General features: G+C 42.9%; 1 protein-coding gene across 2 annotated transcripts in view; it reads left to right on the forward strand.

The window, feature by feature from the left end:
• LOC121566931 (neuroserpin) overlaps window positions 1-17,100 on the forward strand; it is a 41,868-nt gene that overhangs the window by 20,245 nt on the left and 4,523 nt on the right. For both annotated transcript variants that reach the window (XM_041876858.2, XM_041876859.2), the window contains exons 2-6: window positions 13,238-13,504; window positions 13,595-13,825; window positions 15,921-16,115; window positions 16,706-16,910; window positions 17,069-17,100. The exon at window positions 17,069-17,100 is cut by the window's right edge. In XM_041876858.2, the coding sequence (XP_041732792.1) occupies window positions 13,252-13,504; window positions 13,595-13,825; window positions 15,921-16,115; window positions 16,706-16,910; window positions 17,069-17,100 (916 nt within the window). In that variant the 5' untranslated portion in view covers window positions 13,238-13,251. The remainder of the gene's footprint in view (window positions 1-13,237; window positions 13,505-13,594; window positions 13,826-15,920; window positions 16,116-16,705; window positions 16,911-17,068) is intronic.

A 17,100-nucleotide genomic window follows, 5' to 3' on the forward strand; every position in this document is an offset into this window, starting at 1 on the left:
TGGTAGAGCATGGCACTTGCAACGCCAGGGTTGTGGGTTCGATTCCCACGGGGGGCCAGTATGAAAAATATATGCACTCACTAACTGTAAGTCACTCTGGATAAGAGTGTCTGCTAAATGACTAAACTGTAAAAAAAAAAAATTAAACCTGATAACAAAAACTACTAGCAGTGGAGCGTGGGTAAAATCACTGGGGAAGCCAGAAAAAAAAGCCATATTACAACCTATGTGTTGTGATAATTGTGTTGTTTGCTCTATAACCTGTTAGTTCATATGCCTTGACACCGTGATATATAGGCCTAAAGGCCCGAGACAATAAGAAGACACAGTGGCAGAATAAATTCAACCACACCTTTGTTTTATCACAAAACCGTAGAGCAACCTCTGTCCGGTGAAGTCCACAAAGCATATTGCATGTAACAGACAGTTACATGACCTACAGCATGGTCAAGCAAGTTCATGTTTCCGACATTTTCGGACCACTAAGCAACTTTTGATTTAGAACCACAGATATTTACCGCAAGACGCAAAGAAAACAGGAGCTACGTCCACTATTTCAGCACCATTTCAAATTCAACATTTCAACATCATGAAATCACCTATGCTTTAGTCTAATACAGTGACAACTAAAAGATACCAAAAACAATTTAGTCTAATCAATGTAAGCTAAATATGATGTGGCTGTCCATGGTTCTGATTTCTCTCTCTCTCTGTGTGTGTGTGCAAGTAGAAAAACATGTTGACTCACCCTACTTGTAGAGAAACGCCAATGCCATCCTCCTCTCTTTCATGTTGACGAAACGGTCTATCACTCTGTCATATAGTACACGCTTTTATTTTTTGTTTTCCTAGGCTACCTCGCTACAATGCTTGCTTGCTAGCCTAACTTCCATTCATGGGCAATGTTAGCTAGTTAACGTTAGCATTCTACATCTAGCTACATATTGAACTTCTATCCTCTCAGGCCAGGGGCACAACAATGTATGAATTAATGATTGGATCAGAATTGCTGGTATAATCATTGGCCAGTAAGGAGAATTAAGTAAAACCACAAGTCCAAATCCCTATCTCCATCCATGGCTAATTTAGTAAAGGGCCAATTTTAGCTAGCTAGCTAGCCACGAGAGGACAACAACACAACGAAATGCAACAGTTCAAGTTGTTTCTGTCAATGACATATGCTCTCAATGCGATTTGATAGGAGAGACGCCAAATCCAAGCTGTCTTCCCTTGACACTTTTTTGTTTTGCCCCAGGGCCATTGACAGTTGAGCTCACTCAGTTTAGCTCAACGCTAATTGGCTATAATTTTATACTCTTTTTTTTTTTATCAAGGGAGGCCAAATGCTCGCTGGCTTCCTTTGCATTCAATGCTACGGACGGCAACAATGTCATACTCGTTTGGACCAGACAGCATCAAATAGATGGCCTTCACATAGAGAGACTGAGGGGCGCGGTTTCGCTCGCTCGGGATGCTTTCTCCGGTGAGATACAATTCTTGCGAATTGAAGGAAAATTATGAAACACAGAGAGACGAAAGATACATTTTTTTCTTTTTTTTTCTTTTTTCCTTGGTAAATTAATTGGGGAAGCCTGGCTTCCCTTGGCATTCATACATACACACCACTGAACACTAACGAATTCATGTTTATGCCATGCTTAATGTAAATGGAGCTATCTTAGCCATCAGCTTGTAAATATTTTTGCCATCTTACCTTTCACTTTGTGCAGAGCTAGGGGTTGGAAGCACATCTTGGTACCATCTATAACAAAAAACACAACAATACACAATTTAACCACTCCACTAATTGTATTGATCTCTATTAGACTGGCCAGCTAAGCACATCTAACATGGACATTTCAATATTGTCAGCTTGCTGTTAGCTAACTAGTGTCACTAAATTGGCAGCAATATTGCTAGTCAGCTGAGGCTGGCTGAGAACCAACTAACCAACCATAGACAATACAAATTCATCATTGCTACCAACACACAAACAGTGTTAGCTATATCGACAATTCCATTTTTAGTAACGTCAGTCAAAGATCGAACGAACAAACATGTTTACTCTGCTGCTGAAGGTAGCTACCAGTCTAGCAGTGACTACCATGGCATAGGCGAGATTGATTGTGTATACCAAAAAAGATAGCTATATGATTTAGCTGATGGCTTTCTGAGTTCAATACAGGACTGTAACGTTAGCTAGCTAGCTAGCCTAGCTGGTCTTGCTAGTTAAGTTATCTAGCTAGTTAACAGTCCTGTATTGAACTCAAAGCCATCAGCTAAATCACTAAATCATGTTAGGTTACCTCTAATCGAGAATGTTCCGTTTTGTTGTGAAGGGAAAAAATCGATGGTATTACTTCTCAGCTGTCGTCGAAATGGATTCCCCATCACATCAGTTCAGCCTGAAAATCCCTCTGATAATCATTGGTCACCGTAAGGCGCATCATTCTTGATAGCCGCAAGCCACTGGCAGCATCCCGGTAAATCTCCTTTTCGCGCTTGTTTGCAATCAGCACAGCCAGGCACAGAACACCACACAGGCATGATGCCAAACATTAGTGGAAAACAAACATTGTCCAAAAATATCGTGCCTGCAGAAGTTCTGAGATTGCTGTGTGTTGTTTGTTCGAAGTACACAATGCCATCATCCACGTTTGTGGGCACACCTCATCTACCTCAGCGGGCGGTATCTGCAACCTTAGTGGGCGGTATCTGCAACCTTAGGGGGCGGTATCTGCAACCTTAGTGGGCGGTATCTGCAACCTTAGGGGGCGGTATCTGCAACCTTAGTGGGCGGTATCTGCAACCTTAGTGGGCGGTATCTGCAACCTTAGTGGGCGGTATCTGCAACCTTAGTGGGCGGTATCTGCAACCTTAGTGGGCGGTATCTGCAACCTTAGGGGGCGGTATCTGCAACCTTAGGGGGCGGTATCTGCAACCTTAGTGGGCGGTATTAGCAACCTTAGGGGGCGGTATCTGCAACCTTAGGGGGCGGTATCTGCAACCTTAGGGGGCGGTATCTGCAACCTTAGGGGGCGGTATCTGCAACCTTAGGGGGCGGTATCTGCAACCTTAGTGGGCGGTATCTGCAACCTTAGGGGGCGGTATCAGCAACCTTAGTGGGCGGTATTAGCAACCTTAGGGGGCTGATATAAGTCATTCGCTATGAATGCCGGACTTTGTGGTTCACTATGGGCAGAGGAATAAACAGGAATTTGAAACTTCCCGATTCTACCAGCGAAATGAAAATGTGCTAGTTGTAGCGTGTGGTTTGGATAATCGTGATGTTTATGATAAAAACATAACGTTGTTAATATAGTAATGACTATATGCCGTGGTAGAGCCAGGGTGAAATTCCCCTTGAAGTGTGTTTCAGTTACCAGCTCTTATAGCACCAGAGTGCCTCATGGTTCCTATACAATGACTGAGTCTGCAGACGGTGGAGTAGCAAGTGCTGAGTGTGTTCTCATGTTAAGGGGAGATGCAGTGCCAGGGTGTTTGGGTTTTAATCTTCTGTCCTGTCTGGACATGGAGAGAATGATGTCCGTCATATCCCATCATCATGGTAACAAAGGAAGAAAATTCAGAGGAGTGTGTGTGTGTGTATGAGAGAGGAATGAATGATGATCTTCCATGCATGCAGTGTGTGTAGGCTACCTGAGTGTGTTAGATTGTGTTATAAGCCCAGCTACGGGGTAAAGCTTGGGTTTAATTCTACTAGCTTGGTAAGTATGCCTTATTAAAGGTGTTGGGTTTAATTCTACTAGCTTGGTAAGTATGTCTTATTAAAGGTGTTGGGTTTAATGCTACTAGCTTGGTAAGTATGTCTTCTTAAAGGTGTTGGGTTTAATGCTACTAGCTTGGTAAGTATGTATTCTTAAAGGTGTTGGGTTTAATTCTACTAGCTTGGTAAGTATGTATTCTTAAAGGTGTTGGGTTTAATTCTACTAGCTTGGTAAGTATGTCTTCTTAAAGGTGTTGGGTTTAATTCTACTAGCTTGGTAAGTATGCCTTCTCAAAGGTGTTGGGTTTCATTCTACTAGCTTGGTAAGTATGCCTTCTCAAAGGTGTTGGGTTTCATTCTACTAGCTTGGTAAGTATGCCTTCTTAAAGGTGTTGGGTTTAAAGGGCATTGAGGATTAAAATGTCTGAGGTGTTGAATGGCGTCACGTTCTAAATGTGGAAATGTCAACTACTGTATATTAGTGGTGATTTAGGATCAGGTTTCAGCCGTGTTGTTTTCAAAGGCCAACCGGTTTAATTCTATTGATTTTAGAAGCTGTGAAGATTAAACAGAAATTACTTTAAAGTGCCTGGGATTTGTGCTCTGCTGGCATCAAGTCAGGTTTTTAAGAGACATATGGGTTTAACAGGTGTTGGTTTTCACCTGTGGCACTCAGGTGATGCCCAACCCCTTACACCCTCTCCCCTCAAATCCCTCTCCCTCCCACCCCCCTCCTCCCTCCCCCACCCCATCTCCCCCCACCCCATCTCCCCAGTCTGTCTACCCTACCAGGGCAGGTGTACCCTTACAGGCGGCAGGCTGCTTTAAGAGAACAGCTCCGCTCCCAGAACTCATAAGGTCACACAGGTGTCACTATTACACAAATAATCTCCACCTCCGCCTCCCCCTCACTCCCAAGTCTTTATCTGGCTCACAACCTGCCCTCTGTGTTGGGTTTATGGAGGAAGCACACACAATGCTCCTCTTACCCAATGAGAGCAGGCATGGGAGCAGCCGTGGCCACGTGAGAGGTTCTTTGCCCTTTGGGAGGGAGACAACAGAGGACCAGAGGCATTGTCCAGCCCAGGACCAGAGGCATTGTCCAGCCCACCACAACATGACTCACTAGGGCTGTGACAGTCTTGGAAGTTGAGGTTAAGGTAATTGGCCAGACCTATTTGAAACAAGCCATTACACTTCGTTATTATCATGGCATTTCATTATTATTATTCAGGTTATTACTTATAAATATTAATCAACAAGTTAAGAAATGCCAGGTTGGAGAGGATCTGTCACATTTTCGTATTGACACAACATTAATGTAGTCAAAATAAAGATATATGCCTAGCTTGTCCTTGTCTGTTGTGTTTTCTACATAAACAAATGAAATACAGATACTATTTCGACCCACAAAACCATTCAAACGAAGTCCGATGGATTCTCTCCCACTTTTCCCGAAATATTCGCATGACGTTACAAACCCTGCTGCTGCAGTCATTCGATGGCATTGACATATTTTCTTCAACGAGAGGATGCCGTAATGAGAAAAATAATGTAGCCTAAGCTACTCATGACAGGAGCGTTTGATTGTTATTAAAGAGATGGAGTCCAGACATGTTACTTTAGGAAACTTTCTGAATGGACATATAGGCCTATAGAGAGAATCAGCGAACTCACACACGCACACCCCGGTAAAAGCACCCGTCAATCAAAGCCACCAGCATATGTCAGACACTAGCAAATATTTATCCTTTCTTTAAAATGCATAAAAAACCTAGGCCTACCGTAGGCTCTCCTGAAAGTAAATGAATTGACAGTAAACGTATGAATGGGACAGCTATGCTATAGTATGAAGATAATTGGCAATCATTAAAATAGAAACAAATACACGCAATATCTCCATAGCCTATTTATCAGCAACTCTGATTATCGACGAGGAGAGTGTTGGAAATATTTGTTCAAATACTGTGAGGAACTACTTCGTTGACATACTGTTTGAGATGAAGAAAACATGTCTGAGAAGCCCAGCTGGCCACGTTCCTACATTTGACATTTTCAAGAAGCAGACCAGGTACTTCTATGCATGCTCAGACGCGCGCGCTCTGTCAACATGAACAGGACAGAGAAACCAGACACATGCTCATTGCTCACGTAGAGTGCGTAAATGATGGTATGAAATAAACCACAACTTTTTTTCTCACAAGTTGTAGCAGGTTTTGAAACGGTAAATTACTGTAACTAATTCATGCATTAACAGAAATTAATGTAACCAAATGATAGGGATTAATGGTAAATTGCCTGTTTTACAAACGGACATTCATAAAAGTGCATTGTCTCGCCTAGGGCAGCATATCGGCCAGGACCGGGCCTGATCAGCGTTGATTAGTCTATAAATTAAGAAAATATTATTTATCAAATTATATCATGCCAGGTTGGGGAGGATTAGCGCGTTGTCTATTTGACACAACATTGGCGCGTTATAAGCCTCATGCTAGAACAACCTTGTCCACTGCTGTTGAATATTTAATGAATAGTCAGACACATCCAACCTTTTTTAAAAAGAAGGCCAATTTATTTATTTACTAGCAAGCAATGAAAATGTGCATTGTATAAAATAAAGTCCACACATCAAATATTTTTTTACTGAAGTGCCATAGCCTAAAGGGTTCTACACCCAGCATATAGCAATTAGCTGCTCGAGCATCAAAGGACAGTTGGAAAGAGGAGATGTAGAAAGTTTAATAGACAAACTAAATTAGCAAAACAATTGCTTATAATCATTAGTAAACACCCCTGCTATTAGGTCAAGTTTATCTACATGAAAATAAAGTTAATACAAATAAAAATAAATCCTAAAATGAATGTAGGCCTATTTAAAAGGTTTTGATGGTTATTTTTATTTTCATGAAGGTTTTCATCCATAACCATCAGTTACACAGTTATTAAATTACCATCCCAGTCATATGTCTCACATTCCAATGGAGAGGATTCTAGAATCATTGACATATTCCATGTTTTGAGACAGTTCCTAGAACAGAAGTGAGGAAGTCTGCATGGATATGATAGTTGTGTGCTATAGGGCATAGAATTCAACAGGCTACCCACTGGGCACACACTGGTTGAAACAATGTTTGTGCCCAGTGGGTAGGCTCCTGTCTGCCAGTCAGGGAGAGGGGAGAGGTAGCAGGTACCAGGACAGAGCTGCAGTATTGAGCCAGCCCTGTCATTGTTGTCTCATGTACAATGTCACTGCAGTCACCAGCACCCACAGGAGCTTCTGGCCCAGTGTGGGAGCACACACACACACACACACACACACACACACACACACATGGAGCCCCAAACACACAAACAGCATGCAGGGTACCTGAACCTATTCAGCAGCTCAGCAATACACAACAGAGAACCAGGGTGGGACATCCCCTCTGTCCCCCACTCCCTCTGTCCCCCTCTCCCTCTCGTTCTCTCTCTCATTCCCTCTATCGCTCTAAAAACGCAGTGGCACGCTCCTGTTTTCCTTGTTTGTGCAGAAAACAGCGTTGCCAGGCAACGGTATGAGGCAGAGGGATGAAACTGCATGAACTGCGTGTGTGCGTGCATGTGTGTGTTTAGCAGGAGCAGCCATAAACTGTGTGTAACATGCTGCTGTGAGAGAGGGGGGGGAGGGAGTAGAGATAAGGAGGGATGAAAGGATGGAAGAAGGGAGTGTGGACTGGAGGAAAGGAAGGTTGAGAGGGAGGGAGGGAGGGAGGGAGGGATATGGAGCAAAGAAAATAAAAGATGGACAAATACAGGGATGGAGGAATGTATTTACGGAGGGCGAGAGAAAGAGGGAGAGATGCACTACTCAATTATTCATGGCACATATTTTATGTTTGGTTAGGCTCACCTACTCTCTCTCACACACACCCTCACCTACACACACACACACACACACACACACACACACACACACAAGCATTCTCATGGCACTGAGGCAAGCAGATTTAGAAGACAAATATGATTTAACAGGAGATGATAAGATTAGGGATGAAATATGCATGAGCTCATTTGGTAAATTGGCACCAAACAGAGTTTATTGTGTCTGCAGTTGACAGCACGCTGGAGGAGGACAGCTTTATCACTCTTCCTCCTCCTCTTCCTCATATAAAATCACATTTTATTAGTCATATGCTCTGCAAACAACAGGTGTAGACTAACAGTGAAATTAGAAACTAACAATGCAGACAGAAAATATAGAAATAATAGAAAAGTAAAACACATAATAATAAAAGGAATAATTGAGTAACGATAACTTGGCTAAACACTCAGTGTACAAAACATTAAGAACACCTGCTCTTTCCAGACTGACCAGGCGGATCCAAGTGAAATCTATGATCCCTTATTGATGTCACCTGTGAAATCCACTTCAGTCAGTGTAGATGAAGGGGAGGAGACATACTAAATAAGGAATTTTAAGCCTTGAGACAATTGAGACATGGATTTTGAATGTGCCATTCAGAGGGTGAATGGGCAAGACAAAAAATGGAAGTGCCTTTGAACGGGGTATGGTAGTAGGTGCCAGGCACACCGGTTTGTGTCAAGAACTGCAACACTGCTGGATTTTTCACGCTCAACAGTTTCTCGTATGTATCAGGAATGGTCCACTACCCAAAGGACATCCAGCCAACTTGACACAACTGTGGGAAGCATTGGAATCAACATGGGCCAGCATCCCTGTGGAAACCTTTTGACACCTTGTAGAGTCCATGCCCCGATGAATTGATGCTGTTCAGAGGCCAAAAGGGGGGGTGCAACTCAATATTAGGAAGGTGTTCCTAATGTTTGGAATACTCAGTGTATACACACACACAATCCATGTCTCAATTGTCTCAAGGCATGAAAATATTTATTTAACGTGTCTCTTCCCCTTCATCTACACTGATTTGAAGTGGATTTAACAAGTGACATCAATAAGGGATCATAGCTTTCACCTATATTCATTTGGTCAGTCTATTTCATGGAAAGAGAAGGTGTTCTTAATGTTTTGTACACTCAGTGTATATACAGTGCCTTCAGAAAGTATTCACACCCCTTGACTTTTTCCACATTTTGTTGTCTTACAGCCTGAATTTAAAATTGATTACATTTAGATTGTGTGTCACTGGCCTACACACAATACCCCATAATGTCAAAGTGGAATTATGTTTTTTGAAATGTTTACAAATTAATTAAAAAGGAAAAGCTGAAATGTCTTGAGTCAATAAGTATTCAACCCCTTCGTTATGGCAAGCCTAAATAGGTTCAGGAGTAAAAATGTGCTTAACAAGTCAAATGTGATTAACAAGTCACATAAGTTGCATGGACTCACTGTGTGTGCAATAATACTGTATAACATGATTTTTGAATGCCTTCCATATCTCTGTACCCCACACGTACAATTATCTGTAAGGTCCCTCAGTTGAGCAGGGAATTTCAAACACAGATTCAACCACAAAGACCAGGGAGGTAGAGGGGTAAATATATATATAGTGAGGGAAAAAAGTACTTGATCCCCTGCTGATTTTGTACGTTTGCCCACTGACAAAGACATGATCAGTCTATAATTTTAATGGTAGGTTTATTTGAACAGTGAGAGACAGAATGACAACCAACAAATCCAGAAAAACACATGTCAAAATGTTATAAATTGATTTGCATTTTAATGAGGGAAATAACTATTTGACCCCTCTGCAAAACATGATTTAGTACTTGGTGGCAAATCCCTTGTTGGCAATCACAGAGGTCAGACGTTTCTTGTAGTTGGCCACCAGGTTTAGACACATCTCAGGAGGGATTTTGTCCCACTCCTCTTTGCAGATCTTCTCCAAGTCATTAAGGTTTCGAGGCTGACGTTTGGCAACTCGAACCTTCAGCTCCCTCCACAGATTTTCTATGGGATTAAGGTCTGGAGACTGGCTAGGCCACTCCAGGACCTTAAGTGCTCTTCTTGAGCCACTCCTTTGTTGCCTTGGGCCGTGTGTTTTGGGTCATTGTCATGCTGGAATACCCATTCACAACCCATTTTCAATGCCCTGGCTGAGGGAAGGAGGTTCTCACCCAAGATTTGACGGCCCAGTCCATCGTCCCTTTGATGCGGTGAAGTTGTCCTGTCCCCTTAGCAGAAAAAAACCCCCAAAGCATAATGTTTCCACCTCCATGTTTGACGGTGGGTATGGTGTTCTAGGGGTCATAGGCAGCATTCCTCCTCCTCCAAACACGGCAAGTTGAGTTGATGCCAAAGAGCTCAATTTTGGTCTCATCTGACCACAACACTTTCACCCAGTTCTCCTCTGAATCATTCAGATGTTCATTGGCAAACTTCAGACGGGCCTGTATATGTGCTTTCTTGAGCAGGGGGATCTTGCGGGCGCTGCAGGATTTCAGTCCTTCACGGCGTAGTGTGTTACCAAATGTTTTCTTGGTGACTATAGTCCCAGCTGCCTTGAGATCATTGACAAGATCCTCCCGTGTAGTTCTGGGTTGATTCCTCACCGTTCTCATGGTCATTGCAACTCCACGAGGTGAGATCTTGCATGGAGCCCCAGGCCGAAGGAGATTGACAGTTATTTTGTGTTTCTTCCATTTGCGAATAATCGCACCAACTGTTGTCACCTTCTCACCAAGCTGCTTGGCGATGGTCTTGTAGCCCATTCCAGCCTTGTGTAGGTCTACAATCTTATCCCTGACATCCTTGGAGAGCTCTTTGGTCTTGGCCATGGTGGAGAGTTTGGAATCTGATAGATAGATTGTTTCTGTGGACCGGTGTCTTTTAAACAGGTAACAAGCTGAGGTTAGGAACACTCCCTTTAAGAGTGTGCTCCTAATCTCAGCGCGTTACCTGTATAAAAGACACCTGGGAGCCAGACATCTTTCTGATTGAGAGGGGGTCAAATACTTATTTCCCTCATTAAAGTGCAAATCAATTTATAGCATTTTTGACATGCGTTTTTCTGGATTTTGTTGTTGTTATTCTGTCTCTCACTGTTCAAATAAACCTACCATTAAAAATATAGACTGATCATTTCTTTGTCACTGGGCAAACATACAAAATCAGCAGGGGATCAAATACTTTTTTTCCCTATATATGTATTTACAGTTGTACAGTAGAATAACTGGCTGTTTATCAGTATAGATGTAATTACAGCTCTACAGTAGAATAACTGGCTGTTTATCAGTATAGATGTAATTACAGTTGTACAGTAGAATAACTGGCTGTTTATCAGTATAGATGTAATTACAGCTGTACAGTAGAATAACTGGCTGTTTATCAGTATAGATGTAATTACAGCTCTACAGTAGAATAACTGGCTGTTTATCAGTATAGATGTAATTACAGCTGTACAGTAGAATAACTGGCTGTTTATCAGTATAGATGTAATTACAGCTGTACAGTAGAATAACTGGCTGTTTATCAGTATAGATGTAATTACAGCTCTACAGTAGAATAACTGGCTGTTTATCAGTATAGATGTAATTACAGCTGTACAGTAGAATAACTGGCTGTTTATCAGTATAGATGTAATTACAGCTCTACAGTAGAATAACTGGCTGTTTATCAGTATAGATGTAATTACAGCTCTACAGTAGAATAACTGGCTGTTTATCAGTATAGATGTAATTACAGCTGTACAGTAGAATAACTGGCTGTTTATCAGTATAGATGTAATTACAGCTCTACAGTAGAATAACTGGCTGTTTATCAGTATAGATGTAATTACAGCCTCACAGTAGAATAACTGGCTGTTTATCAGTATATATGTAATTACAGCTCTACAGTAGAATAACTGGCTGTTTATCAGTATAGATGTAATTACAGCTGTACAGTAGAATAACTGGCTGTTTATCAGTATATATGTAATTACAGCTGTACAGTAGAATAACTGGCTGTTTATCAGTATAGATGTAATTACAGCTCTACAGTAGAATAACTGGCTGTTTATCAGTATAGATGTAATTACAGCTCTACAGTAGAATAACTGGCTGTTTATCAGTATAGATGTAATTACAGCTCTACAGTAGAATAACTGGCTGTTTATCAGTATAGATGTAATTACAGCTGTACAGTAGAATAACTGGCTGTTTATCAGTATAGATGTAATTACAGCTGTACAGTAGAATAACTGGCTGTTTATCAGTATAGATGTAATTACAGCTGTACAGTAGAATAACTGGCTGTTTATCAGTATAGATGTAATTACTGCTGTACAGTAGAATAACTGGCTGTTTATCAGTATAGATGTAATTACAGCCTACAGTAGAATAACTGGCTGTTTATCAGTATAGATGTAATTACAGCTCTACAGTAGAATAACTGGCGTTTATCAGTATAGATGTAATTACAGCTGTACAGTAGAATAACTGGCTGTTTATCAGTATAGATGTAATTACAGCTGTACAGTAGAATAACTGGCTGCTTATCAGTATAGATGTAATTACAGCTCTACAGTAGAATAACTGGCTGTTTATCGGTATAGATGTAATTACAGCTCTACAGTAGAATAACTGGCTGTTTATCAGTATAGATGTAATTACAGCTGCAACAGTAGAATAACTGGCTGTTTATCAGTATAGATGTAATTACAGCTGTACAGTAGAATAACTGGCTGTTTATCAGTATAGATGTAATTACAGCTCTACAGTAGAATAACTGGCTGTTTATCAGTATAGATGTAATTACAGCTCTACAGTAGAATAACGGCTGTTTATCAGTATAGATGTAATTACAGCTCTACAGTAGAATAACTTGGCTGTTTATCAGTATAGATGTAATTACAGCTGTACAGTAGAATAACTGGCTGTTTATCAGTATAGATGTAATTACAGCTCTACAGTAGAATAACTGGCTGTTTATCAGTATAGATGTAATTACAGCTGTACAGTAGAATAACTGGCTGTTTATCAGTATAGATGTAATTACAGCTCTACAGTAGAATAACTGACTGTTTATCAGTATAGATGTAATTACAGCTCTACAGTAGAATAACTGGCTGTTTATCAGTATAGATGTAATTACAGCTCTACAGTAGAATAACTGGCTGTTTATCAGTATAGATGTAATTACAGCTCTACAGTAGAATAACTGGCTGTTTATCAGTATAGATGTATTTACAGCTGTACAGTAGAATAACTGGCTGTTTATCAGTCTGTCTACTTTTCTGTCTACATTCTTTCCATCATTCTCTTTCTCTCTGCCTACTATTTTCCCTCCCATTCTCTTTCTCTCTGTCTACTCTTTTCCCTCCCATTCTCTTTCTCTCTGTCTACTCTTTTCCCTCCCATTCTCTTTCTCTTTCCATCTCTCTCTGTTTCTGCCATCCCTGTGTGCTCTCCTCTATCTATTTCCAGATACTAATATGCTGTATTGGCATGCAGGATTGACACGTTCCGTCTCTCCGTCATTCTCTTCTCACCCCCCCACCCCCGCTCTCTCTCTCTCTCTCTCTTTGTCTCTCTCTCCCTCTCTCTTTCTCTCTCGCTCCCTCTCTCTAGCTCTCAGCTTTCCCATGTTGATTCTCGGCCTCCTGCCCCTCCTCCTGTTGCCGGGCCCTGGTTGCCGTGCGGCTGACATTCCGGAGGACACCACGGCAGAGTTCTCCGTCAGACTGTACCACCAGCTGCAAGCGCGGGGGGGGGACGACAACATCATCTTCTCCCCCCTGAGTGTGGCTGTGGCCCTGGGCATGGTGGAGCTGGGGGCCCGTGGGGCCTCCCTCACAGAGATACGCCAGGCTGTCGGCTTCAGCCACCTACCTACAGGTATACACACCTTAGAACACACACACACACACACACACAGCCACCTCCCAGTAAGTAAGACGTATGCCTGTCTCTCTGTCCGTCTCCCAGATGAGGAGTTCTCTCTGCTCCAGAACCTGACAGGGGCTCTGTCTGAAGACGACGCTCACTACATCATCAGATTGGCCAACTCCCTCTTCCTGCAGAGTGGCGTGACCTTTAACCCGGAGTTCCTGCGGCTGATGAGGAAGTACTTCCGGGCGGAGGTGGAGACGGTGGACTTCAGCGAATCAGCCGCCGTGGCAGAGCAGATCAATGGCTGGGTAGAGAACCACACTGAGAGTGAGTCTGTGTGTGGAATCAATGTCACCTAATGCTGATGCGTATGGTTATACACTGAGTGTACAAAACATTAGGAACACCTGCTCTTTCCATGACAAAGACTGATCAGGTGAATCCAGGTGAAAGCTATGATCCCTTATTGATGTCACTTGTTAAATCCACTTCAATCAGTGTAGATGAAGGGAGGAGACACGTTAAATAAATATTTTTAAGCCTTGAGACAATTGAGACATGGATTGTGTCAAGAACTGCAACACGCTCAACAGTTTCCGTGTGTATCAAGAATGGTCCACCACCCAAAGGACATCCAGCCAACTTGATACAACTGTTGGAAGCATTGGAGTCAACATGGGCCAGCATCCCTGTGGAAACCTTTCAACACCTTGTAGAGTCCATGCCCCGATGAATTGAGGCTGTTCTGAAGGCAAAAGGGGGGGTGCAACTCAATATTAGGAAGGTGTTCCTAATGTTTGATATACTCAGTCTATTTACAGGCATGCATGTGCAGTGCCTTCGGAAAGTATTCAGACCCCTTGACTTTTTCCACATTTTGTTACGTTACAGCCCTATTCTAAAATGGATTAAATAAAAATAAAAAACTCAGCAAGCTACACACAATACCCCATAATGACAAAGCGAAAACAGAAATACCTTATTTACATAAGTATTTAGACCCTTTGCTATGAGACTCGAAATTGAGCTCAGGTGCATCCTGTTTCCATTGATCATCCTTGAGATGTTTCTACAACTTGATTGGAGTCCACCTGTGATACATTCAATTGATTGGACATGATTTGGAAATGCACACACCTGTCTATATAAGGTCCCACAGTAGGCAGGGCATGTCAGAGCAAAAACCAAGCCATGAGGTCGAAGGAATTGTCCGTAGAGCTCTGAGACAGGATTGTGTCGAGGCACAGATCTAGGGAAGGGTACAAAAAAATGTCTGCAGCATTGAAGGTCCCCAAGAACACAGTGGCCTCCATCATTCTTAAATGGAAGAAGTTTGGAACCACCAAGACTCTTCCTAGAGCTGGCCGCCCGGCCAATCTGAGCAATCGGGGAGAAGGGCCTTTGTAAGGGAGGTGACGAAAAACCCTATGGTTCCTCTGTGGAGATGGGAGAACCTTCCAGAAGGACAACCATCTCTGCAGCACTCCACTAATCAGGCCTTTATGGTAGAGTGGCCAGACGGAAGCCACTCCTCAGTAAAAGGCACGACAGCCCGCTTGGAGTTTGCCAAAAGGCACCTAACGACTCTCAGACCATGAGAAACAAGATTCTCTGGTCTGATAAACTAATATTGAACTCTTTAGCTTGAATGCCAAGCGTCAAACTGGCACCATCCCTACGGTGAAGCATGGTGGTGGCAGCATCATGCTGTGGGGATGTTTTTCAGCGGCAGGGACTGGGAGACTAGTCAGGGTCGAGGCAAAGATGAACGGAGCAAAGTACAGAGAGATCCTTGATGAAAACCTGCTCCAGAGCGCTCAGGACCTCAGACTAGGGTGAAGGTTCACCTTCCAACAGGACAACAACCCTAAGCACACAGCCAAGTCAACACAGGAGTGGTTTTGGGACAAGTTTCTGAATGTCCTTGAGTGGCCCAGCCAGAGGCCGGACTTGAACCCGATCGGACATCTCTGGAGAGACCTGAAAATAGCTGTGCAGCAACGCTCCCCATCCAACCTCACAGAGCTTGAGAGGATCTGCAGAGAAGAATGGGAGAAACTCCCCAAACACAGGTGTGCCAAGCTTGTAGCATCATACTCAAGAAGAATCGATGCTGTAATCGCTGACAAAGGTGCTTCAACAAAGTACTGAGTAAAGGGTCTGAATACTTATGTAAATGTTATATTTCAGTTATTTATTTGTAATAAATGAGCACAAATGTCTAAAAACCTGTTTTTGCTTTGTCATTATGGGGTATTGTGTGTAGATTGATGAGGGAAAAAAACAATTTAATCAATTTTAGAATAAGGCTGTAACGTAACAAAATGTGGAAAAAGTCAAGGGGGTCTGAATATTTTCTGTTAACCACCGGTAGAACCAATAGCCCTGTGTGTGTGGTGTGTGTGTGTGTGTGTGTCTCCAGGTAAGATCCGTGACCTGTTGTCAGCTGATGACTTCAGCAGTGTGACCCGGCTGACCCTGGTCAACGCTGTGTACTTCCGGGGCAGCTGGAAGAACCAGTTCAGACCGGAAAACACCAGAACCTTCTCCTTCAGCAAAGACGACGGGAGCGAGGCCCAGACACTCATGATGTACCAGCAGGGAGACTTCTACTACGGTAGGTGTGTGTGTGTGTGTGTGTGTGTGTGTGTGTGTGTGTGACAGCATATGTGAACTCTCATGTACCAGTCGGAATAGAAACAGGTCCTCCAAGAGATGCCTGTATATAAATCACACTCTCTCAAACACACACACACACTCTCACAAACACACACACTCTCAGAAACACACACACACACTCTCACAAACACACACACTCTCAGAAACACACACACACACTCTCACAAACACACACACTCTCAGAAACACACACACACACTCTCACACACACTCTCTCAAACGGTAAAGTCTGAAGACCGACCCCATGCCGTGCTGCTGCTCCCTCCAACCAGACGGCCTACATTCAGAGCTTTACTAAAAGAGCTGATCTAGCACAAACGCACGCACGCTCACACGCACGCACACACACACACACACACACACACACAAACCCTTTTGCACCAAAAATAAAATGTTCCAGAAAGTGCTATTCTTATCTTCCATAGTCTGTCTCTTCTCTCTCTCACAACCACAGACTCTGCTCTGATTAAGTCCTTATATTAAACATAAAATAAATTGCCTGTCTGTCTGTCTGTCTGTGTGTCTCAGGTGAGTTCAGTGATGGTTCTTCCGAGGCGGGTGGTGTGTACCAGGTGTTGGAGATGCCCTATGAAGGAGAGGACATGAGCATGCTGGTAGTGTTGCCCAGACAGGAGGTCCCCCTGGCAGCCCTGGAGCCCATCATCAGAGCCCCTCTCCTGGAGGAGTGGGCCAACAACGTCAAGAGACAGAAGGTGGAGGTCTACCTGCCCAGGTGAACGACACAAGACACACACACGTTTATCTCTGTTTATGTGTTGTCAGGTTTGATGTGAGACACACACGCTGGCTCACACACACACTCACACACACACACTTGTTCCATTGTGTGTGCGTGTGTGTGTGTGTGTGTGTGTGTGTGTGTGTTGTCAGGTTTAAGGTTGAGCAGAAGGTAGACCTAAAGG

The sequence above is a fragment of the Coregonus clupeaformis genome, chromosome 5, assembly GCF_020615455.1.
Source record: "Coregonus clupeaformis isolate EN_2021a chromosome 5, ASM2061545v1, whole genome shotgun sequence".
NCBI classification, from domain to species: Eukaryota; Metazoa; Chordata; class Actinopteri; order Salmoniformes; family Salmonidae; genus Coregonus; species Coregonus clupeaformis.